The 9,604-nt window shown below is 40.4% G+C and overlaps 1 protein-coding gene across 2 annotated transcripts in view; it reads right to left on the bottom strand.

Annotated features, from left to right (window-relative positions):
- Nucleotides 1-9,604, bottom strand: part of PIP5K1B (phosphatidylinositol-4-phosphate 5-kinase type 1 beta) — a 116,233-nt gene that overhangs the window by 27,734 nt on the left and 78,895 nt on the right. For both annotated transcript variants that reach the window (XM_019555158.1, XM_019555159.1), the window contains 2 exons: nt 9,338-9,493; nt 8,765-8,909 (listed from right to left, as the gene is read on the bottom strand). In XM_019555158.1, the coding sequence (XP_019410703.1) occupies nt 8,765-8,909; nt 9,338-9,493 (301 nt within the window). The remainder of the gene's footprint in view (nt 1-8,764; nt 8,910-9,337; nt 9,494-9,604) is intronic.

Genomic DNA, 9,604 nt, shown 5'->3' with positions numbered 1-9,604 from the left:
TCCTAGCCGCCCTAACTGTGAAGTAGTTCTTACAGATGTCTAATCTAAAGACTTTTACTAGTAGGCTAATTAAGGCCCTTTTTCATATCAAGACAACTTCTATATCAGTCATACTTTCAAGATACTGTGGCCTGTCAGTGTGATTTTAGTTCATCAACCTAGGTATTAAAAATGTTCTAAGTGAAAAAAATTATAGCACTCTTCCCCCTTTAGCACATATACAGATATTGCAATTACTCTGTTACCCAAACAGTGCCCAGTATTACCCAGGACCACAGGACTTCAAGGGGCTTACCAAGCCACCAAGTCTAGCCCGTAGTACAGATGTGTCAGTCTCCTAAGGCAGGAGTGTCAAAGATATGGCCTATGGAGCCCTATCATTTGGAATGGGAAACTACCCATTGGTCTCATACCAAACCCACATGCCATGTGTAGTCAAGACATGAAGGCTACACGAGGCCAGGCCAGGATGTGTGCTGCATGTAGCTAGCACCCATGCTGGACCGGTGCCATATGCAGTGTGTAAGGTTAGGGCCACTGCATGCAGTGTGCAGAGCAGATCCAGGGTGCATGCTACATATGGTGCCTGTACCAGACTGGCCCTGCACTGGCTTGGGCACATAAGGCTAGCCTCTTTTGCTGCAAAAACAAAGTTTAACTCACAGTTGTTATGAAGCATAGGGTTATTACTCCAAATGGAAGTCCTTGCCACTAGCTATATACCAACCCCCCATTCAAAATGACTAATTCTTTGTTTTTCAACTGGCAAAGAATGAATTCTATTTTCTACCTGAGTTATGTTCATATTCCTCATTAACATTAATTGCAGTCATGTACATGCACAGATAAACACCGTAATGCTCTCATGGATGCAATATTATCTTCCTTGGCAAGCATAAAACAAGGATTCCTGTCTGCTTCTAATCTGTTTCCTCACTCTATAGCTCATACCAAGACACTTCTTTAAAATCCCGACAGAAAATGACAGATAGGAATTATATTAAATAATTTAACAAAGTAAATCTTAATACTATATTACTTATTTAGGAGCTGAAATTGGGTCAAGTTTGTAAATAAATTGTTGTTTTGATTTCAAAGCTTGCTTTGGGCTGCTTCTTATCAAAGAAAGCTTGTGGAGCTAAGCCTTTCACATCAAAGTCTCTTAATATTCAAAACAAAGAATATAACCACCAAAAAAATCAAAAGACAACTACACCTACAGTATCAATTTTAATTTTTTTCTAGTTAGGACTGAAGGTGTACCACGATATCAGAAAACTGTATGTAAAATTTGAACCTCAGGCTTTAAAGTTGCAGCAGTTTCCTTTTAGGTCCCTCCAAACCCCCAGCCTGCCAAAAAAAAAGAATAGCCGCAGCAGGAAGGAGTGAAAGATTAATTTCATTATCTGTGTTTTTGCATACAACAAGAGAGCAGGGCTGGAGATTCAGCAGAATGCTGAGAATCACCCAGAAGGGACTGAGTAGGTTTCCTGAAGCTTTACAGAAACCCTCCGTTTACTCTCTGCATGCTATCTGCACTCAGTTGCAGAGGAAAGCCAGAGCTGAAGGGGAGGTGAGGACAAAAACAAAAAAACTCAGTAACACCACACTTGGGAACTCAGCTGGAAAAAAAAAATAATGCAAGGCCTGGAAGCATGTTAGATGTTAGGGCTGTGACATCATGATTACAGGGCAAGATTCTAGCACAGAAGCTGAGCAAAGCCAGCCATCCAGCGATGATCTGAGAACTGCTAGCTAGAAGCATCTAGTGTCCTGACATCTGTTTTTCTGACAAGGAAAAAATATGCAGTTCTGAACTGTGACACACTACAAATCCATTCCAATGCTACTGGTTCTGGCTTAAAAGTTATTTAAGAGCATTTAAAATGTTCTCTTTTAATGACAGGCAAGGTTCTTTGAGTAGATGTGATATCTTTTATTAGACCAACTGAAACTTTTAATGAAGTTTAAATCATTGTTTCTTGATAAGTTGAATGGTTTTTTTTTCTCTCTCACCACAATACTGGGTGTTGTTGCATAATTCAAGGTTATAAATACAATAGTTCTGGTCTGATAGTCCTATACTTTCTGAAAAGTCCCAAAAATACAGAACTTAGGCTGCATATTCAACAAAGCTGAGTTACGGTGTAGGAAAGTGCAGTGTACCAATACAAAACACCTGCTCTCATCTGATGTTAAAACAAATGGACACCAGAGTAATGTAGTTACATTACCAACTTCCAGGGCCTCATTTAATGTTTTTATTTATTAACTAATGATTTTGTTTTTCAAAGTTCACATGGGGACAGAATGGGGTCATTTTGGGCTTACTTAGCTGTTCTGCAATTAGGTTGTTAGTTCTAACACACTCCTAAGCTCTAAGTTATTTCAACGTTTATAACACTATCATGTAATTATGTAAGGTTACATCATTCACATTTTATTTCAATTTCAAAATAAAAAACCTTTAGCTATAAAATTGGACCAAGTAACACTGAAGTTTAATTTTAATCTGCTTTAAAATTGAACAAAACACATTTTAGCACTGGGTGGGAAGACAGGACAGACTCAAGATTGCTCATAAAGATGTCTCCCCTCAAATTTCTTTGATTTTCCGTGCAGAAAAATGCTTAATGTAAACAGCTGCATTCCCCAAGTCAGATTTTCAAATGCATTCACTGCCTTAACAATGCTTAGGGCTAGATTCTAAATTATTTAAAAGGAAGTTGACAAATGTCTATTTAATTTACACTCCTTGGCTGAAACTGAGAAGCACTTGAAAAACAATCACTTCAGAAGAAGTTATCCAAACTTTCAAGTGTTCCAATAGAATACTTGGCACAGCACTTTTGAAACAGAACAAGCATGAAAATAATACTATTTCCCCTAAAACTCAGACAGTACATGCAAATGCAACAAAGAAAAAAAATCCCCTTTACTCTTAAACCCTGCTTGCTCTATGCTTGGGTACCATTTTGTAGCATAGATGAAAGTGAAGTAAATTAGCTCTTAGTACACTTTGGGGACATCCATGTTTCAGAAACATTGGAAAACTGAACAACATTGCTACAACTGGAGACCAATCATGCTGCAACTAGGTCCCTTCATGTGGTCAAAGTTGTTATGTAGGTAAGCTCACTGATGCAACAATATCAGTACATGTTTCTAAAACCTCGCATGTCCATAGGACAAATAGGTATACATATATTCACCTAGTTTCCTCTGAAAATTAGTTTTAAAATACTTATGAAAATCTTTTCTGGGAGAGTAAAATGACTGAACTGGTGACTAAAAGCAAAAGGTATTAACTGCCTTACATGGGAGGAAGGATGGACAAGTGGGGCATTCAGGGGACCCCAGGTTCAACCCTTGCCTCTACCACAGACTTCCTGGGCAAACTGATGGAGGGGGGGCAAGATAAAATTTACAAACCCAACTAGGCCTTAATTTCTGTGGGAACTATGTAGGTAATACATAAGGAAATTAAAAGAGAGCTGTTTATTAGCGAAGTCAGAAGAAGGAAGAAGCTAGAGGCCTCCAGATCTCCCCTCAAAAAGACATCTCAACACATACATGCTGGTTATCCTGGAACCACTGGGCATGTCTACACATGCACTTACATATACCTAAACTTAATGCACCTTTGCTTAAGGCTCAGTAAGGTAATTTAGGTGGGTGTCTACTCACAGACACACTAATACACATTAAGGCATATTAACTTTTGGGCACAATTAGCTAAATTACATTAGCCCACATGCAGACACATTAATGCGCATTAAGAATCTACACATGGGTTAATGCAACTCAACTAATTTCACCTAGATTAGATACTTGCTTTATGCAGATATCAAATTTAGGTGGGATTAGCCTAAAATGCCCTTAATGCAGCTTAAAAATGGCGATTTTACGGTAAACCTGCTTAAAAGGTATTTGTAGGTACACCCACGGAGAGGGTGAAGTTTCTGACAGAATTATTTAAACCTTAGTGCTTTTATACTCCACATCAAACCCCACTACTATGCACTTCATTGCAAAAGTTTTTGATAGGCATATGTGAACTACGTCAATCCTACTACTTTTTTATACCCTTGCGAGCATACATGCATGAGCAGTCTTCTCATCTTCTGGAAATAGAAGATGTGGCCTTGATCAGCAATATAAATAATACAGTAAAAACCCTGTTATCTAACATTCTACTAGCCGGAATACTCTATTAACCAGCACCACACCACTGCCATCCACCACCCTGTGCTGTCGCCGCTGTGTGCAAGCTCTGTGCAACCAGCCTGCACCATCCACCACCCCAGGCTGCCATGTGCAACCTCCCTCCCCACCTCAGTATTTTTAAATAACCGGCATTCTTACATTACCAACACCCAGCATTCCTCACTCATGCCAGATAACGGAGCTTTTGCTGTAGTCAGTTTCACAAACTAAGGAACCTAGGTATGGACTTTGTATTATTTGCAAAGGTCAGTAGTATCAAGACAATATAAGATCCTACTTGCAACACTAGCTGCATGTTTCTGCTAAGTTGGTAGCTCTGCATGAATGTATCCAAATCCTTTAATTACTTGTTACTGCACTTAACACCTCCACACTTTCTTGGAGGCTTCTCAAGGCAGAGTTAGGAAACCTGCTCCTGGGAGGCCAGCAACCAATTTTCCATTAATTAATGGTGTTATGCTTTAAGGATAAATTCAAAACATAGGCAATCTCCATGTAGGTTGCTGAGCTTTCACAGAATACAGAAGGGAATCATTCAAAGAATAAAGCTTAGAGAGAGTAGAGAGACCACAGAAAATGCTGAAAGGACAAATCCAGCTGGTTCTCTGTCAAAGCCAGAATGGTAAGGCTTTGTGTAGATTTAAAGCATTAACCTTATGCCTCAATGCTAGTGAATATTTCCTAGCTTTTAGATGCCATACTCCATAAATATGGACTTCAGCACCTAATATGAAACTTGACAGAATGTAGGTGTCTAAGTCCAAGAAGATGACACACAAATACCACCTAGATGTTAGACACCTGGATGTCCCAAAACACCAACCTTTCTACTAGGGAAGTTATTTAGATGCCTAAAATTCTGCTATTGCACATGGCCCAATTTGGGTCAGATGTGGGCGGGAAGGTGGCAGGATTGTGCTAGGATCCAGCTGCTGTTACCACTTTTCCCAGAAGCTGCACAGGGAAAGTGCCCAGCACTACACTCCTCACTGTGGCGGCATAGGTAAAGTGTCTGCAGCCAACACTTTTCCCTGCAGTGGCAGGGGGCGCAGCTGGGATGAGTGCCATCTGAGGACACTTTTTCAGTGCTTCACCAGGGAAAAACAGTCCCATCTTCCATGCACTCACCTGCTTTGACTTGATATTGGTTAATCCAGACCAAAACCTCAAAAGGTTGCCAACCCCTGACCTGAAGTAGTGTTAGTAAAGAAAGATGGGACTTTATTTTAAAACATTTTCAAAAAATAATGGAGTCTCTTTAAAAAAAATTACACTATTATAAGAGTTATATATTATATATAGTATATATTTATATTCTATATTTATATGTAGTATAGATACATTAATTATGTTTACATAGATTAAGATTTGGACCCAAGCAAGCAAACCTTCTTTCACCAGGGCCTCAACAAAAAACTGGTGAATTCCAATCAATAATGGAAGAATGTCAGCAGTGAGCCCTCAAGGCCACTGTCATCAGCTCCTGTGAAAAGACATTTGGATTCTCTACAAGGAAACATCAAGATTGGTTTGATGAGAATGACCAGGAGATCCAAGAGTTGATCAATTGCAAGCACAAGGCCTTTTGTACTTGGCAAAAAGACACCAACTCCAAGCAAAAGAAATTGAAATCTCCAACAAGCCAAGGCACAGGTCCAAAGGAGGACCCGCAAAATGAAAAAAATGATGGGAAGACAGGGCTAAGGAATCATAGAATCATAGAAGTAGGGTTGGAAGGGACCTTGTAGATCTTCAAGTCCGACCCCCTGCTTGGGCGGGAGAAAAGACGACTCAAATGAGTCCAGCCAGGTAGTCATCAAGCCTCTTCTTAAAGACCCCCAGGGTAGGAGCCAGCACCACTTCCCTAGGAAGTTGGTTCCAGCTTCTAGCCGCCCCAACTGTGAAGTAGTTCTTGTGGATGTCTAATCTAAACCTACTCTCCAATAATTTGTGTCTGTTATTCCTTGTTATGCCAGGGAAATTGGACATCTTGCTGACATCCACAATATGCATAGTTTCTTCGGTGCCACCAAAGCCATCTATGCTCCACGCACTCTGGGATCAACCCCCTAAGAGATCTAAGGATGGAGGAGACCTGATCAAGGAAAGGGGAACCATTAATGCCCGCTGGAAGCATTTTGAAGACCTTCTCAGTCAAGACTGCTGTTGATGAGAGTGTTCTCAATTCCACCCTACAACAACTAGTGAGAGATGATCTCAGAATCCCTCTGATCCTTGACAAGATGAGGAAACCTATCAAGCAGATGAAGAACAGCAAGGCATCTGAAGCTGATGGAACCCCCACTGACATTTTCAAACAGGGAGGAGAGGAGCTCACATCACAGCTTCTTGCCCTCATCTTAAGGATCTGGAATGATAAGAAAATCCCAGACAACCTTAGGAACACTGTGATTGTGACAGCCTTCAAGAAAGGAGACAAGTCCAACTGAGGAAATCACAGAGGGATCACTTTGCTGTCCACCACAACCAACTGACTGTTAAGGGAGCCCTTCTGAACCGTCTCTTTCCACTTGCTGAAGAGCTTCTCCCAGAATCTTAGTACGAGTTTATGGTGTCAAGAGGCACAATTGACATGATCTTCATGGCTCACCAGCTGCAGGAAAAATGCTGAGACCAACATAAGCTTTTCTACATGGCTTTCTTTGACCTTGTGAAAGCTTTCAGCTCTCAGTCAAGAAGCACTGTGGAGGATCCTTCTGAAGCATGGATGCCCACCAAAATTTGTCACCATTCTCTGCCTGTTCCATGACAGTATATATGTGAGTGGTGGTTCTCTGTAATGGATATCTCACAGATCCTTTGAGGTTAAAACAGGAGTTAAGCAAGGCCATATCATTGCTCTAGTACTTAATATTCCTTGCTGCAATGCTACATCTGACCATCAGCAAGCTTCCAGCCAGAGTGGAGCTAAACTACCGAATGGACAGTAAGCTGCTTAACCTCAACCGACTCCAAGCCAAAACCAAGACCACCTGACCTCAATCACTGAGCTCCAGTATGCTGATGTTGCTGTAAACATGTGCTCACTCAGAATCACAACTTCAGGCAATCATCATCTACTGAAGCATATAAGAAAATAGGACTGATGCTTAACGTTCAGAAGACTAAGGACTTTCACCAACAAGCTCCTAATCAATAGTCCCCAGCTCCAGTAATCCAAATCTACAATGAGGCTCCAGATACCGTTAAGTATTTCCCGTACCTCGAAGGCCATCTCTTGAAGAAGGCTGATGTTGATGAAAAAATCCAACATTGTCTCAAATGTGCAAGTGCAGCCTTTGGATGCCTGAAGAAATGGGTGTTCAAAGATTGCAACATCAGATCTCAAACCAAGCTCATGGATTATCAAGCAACTGTGATCCCCACCTTGCTGTACAGAGCTGAGACATGGACAACAAACAGGAGATATCTAAAGTTGTTGGAGAAGTACCATCAATGCTGCCTGCAGAAAATCTTTTGAATCCAGTGGGAAGACAGACACACCAATGTTAGAATCCTCCTGCAAGCTAATACCATGAATATTGAGGTGATTATCATTCAACATCAACTTCGTTGGGCCAGCTATGTCATCCAGATGTCTGACTCCAGACTCCCAAAGCAAGTTCTGTTCTCCCGGCTCAGCCAAGGCATATGCTCAGGAGGGGAGCAGAGAAACACCTTCAGGGACATCCTCAAGGCTGACTTAAAAAAAAAAAAACAAAAAAGCAACATCAACATCAACCCGTGGGAGACTATTGGCCAGGACTAACTCAAATGGAGAAGGGTCTGCTGCAGGGATCTCAGTATGATAACAGCAGGAGATGGAAAAGTGGAAGTGGCAGAAACAATGTGCTGTAGACAAAAATCAAGAATGCAGAGCCACACACTTCACACACAAACATGTCTGAGCTGCAGTAGAGTCTGTCAATCATGGATAGGCTTCATCAGCCATCTTTGGACACACAGATAAGACAATCGTGGAAAGCAATCATCCTCGGCTGTGAGGAATTGCCGAAGAAGAGAGATACATTAATTATGTTTACAAAGATTAAAACTTATTATAGTATTTCACCCATTCAAGTGCTGCTTGAATTTTTTCTCCCTGATAATCAGCAGGTGTCCCCAAATCTTCGTCCACTTAGTATTAGTGCACAAGCTGAAGATATTTTTTTGGCTCCAAATCTCATGTTCCTCAAAGCCCATGAATGTGTTCCTCCATAAGCTTTCCATGACAAGAGATGTTGAGGCATTTGGCAACTTGGGTCTTTGGATCTACATATCTGTATACACATACCTACTAACTGTGAACCCTTGCTGCATACATGATGCTTTTGTAGAATGGGAGAGCATGCCTGCTGCAGTGCACTTTTACACAGAGGCAAAACTTGTCCTATAAAGAGACTGAGACCAACTGCACTATCATACAAATTGATTGTTTTTCAAGCAAGAAGTTGTAAATTATTGCATTTATGGGTAAGGGTTATTTCTACATGACATAACATGACATTCTCCCAACTTAAATTAAAATGACCGTTACCTGCTGGAATAAAGCATAGTTCCATCACGTTGATATTGCTCATCTGCATACAAAGAAGAAGAAGAAATCGTGGTTGCTAAGGAAGCTGCTTCAAACAGAGATGGAGTACTTGGCACTAAATCTGGCCGGTGCCGGGAATCTAATACTGCATAGGGAAAAAATGTATATAAAAATATTTTCACTGTAGGCTGTTTTAAAGTTCATTTATAACTACTAGAAAAGATAATATTCTACCCTATCTTTATACAAGTACACACACGCACAAGTGCTGTTAATACACTCTCCAGCAGCAACTTAACATATTTTAATTGACAAGACACTAATAGTTATCTAACCAGTGTACATGCTTCTACCTACTCCTAATCTCCTTAATGCCATAAGATTAGTTTCTACTGCTACCCAATACATTTAGCAGAATACACAGCAAGGCCAAGGACATTACTTAGCAGTAAATGTGACTATATGAGAATTTCTGCTAAGAGAACAGCTCAGTCTTAAAACTTCATGTTCATACTGAGTATATTTTGAGAAATTGTGGCCTTACTGCCTAGGTTAGCCATTCTAAAATACTACCTTCTTCATCAAGACTGGAATAACTTTGTCCTTCAGTAAGCATGTCACGCTTTTCATCCTTCCATTCTTGGCTAACAGCACAAACGATTTCCTGTGACGTTGCCTTTAGAGCTGCAATAGAATTGCATCGTCTCTTAGAAGGAGAGGACCTTAAAGCTGCATGAAGAAAAGAGAGTTCACAATGAATAAAGCTACTGGATTATAAACATTTTACCAATCATTAACAGAGGGTTTGTAACTTTTATGTTAAAAAAAAAAAAAAAAAAA

Source organism: Crocodylus porosus, unplaced genomic scaffold, assembly GCF_001723895.1.
Source record: "Crocodylus porosus isolate Cpor-Errol unplaced genomic scaffold, CroPor_comp1, whole genome shotgun sequence".
Classification (NCBI taxonomy): Eukaryota; Metazoa; Chordata; order Crocodylia; family Crocodylidae; genus Crocodylus; species Crocodylus porosus.
This window is presented reverse-complemented; position numbering and strand designations above follow the sequence as displayed.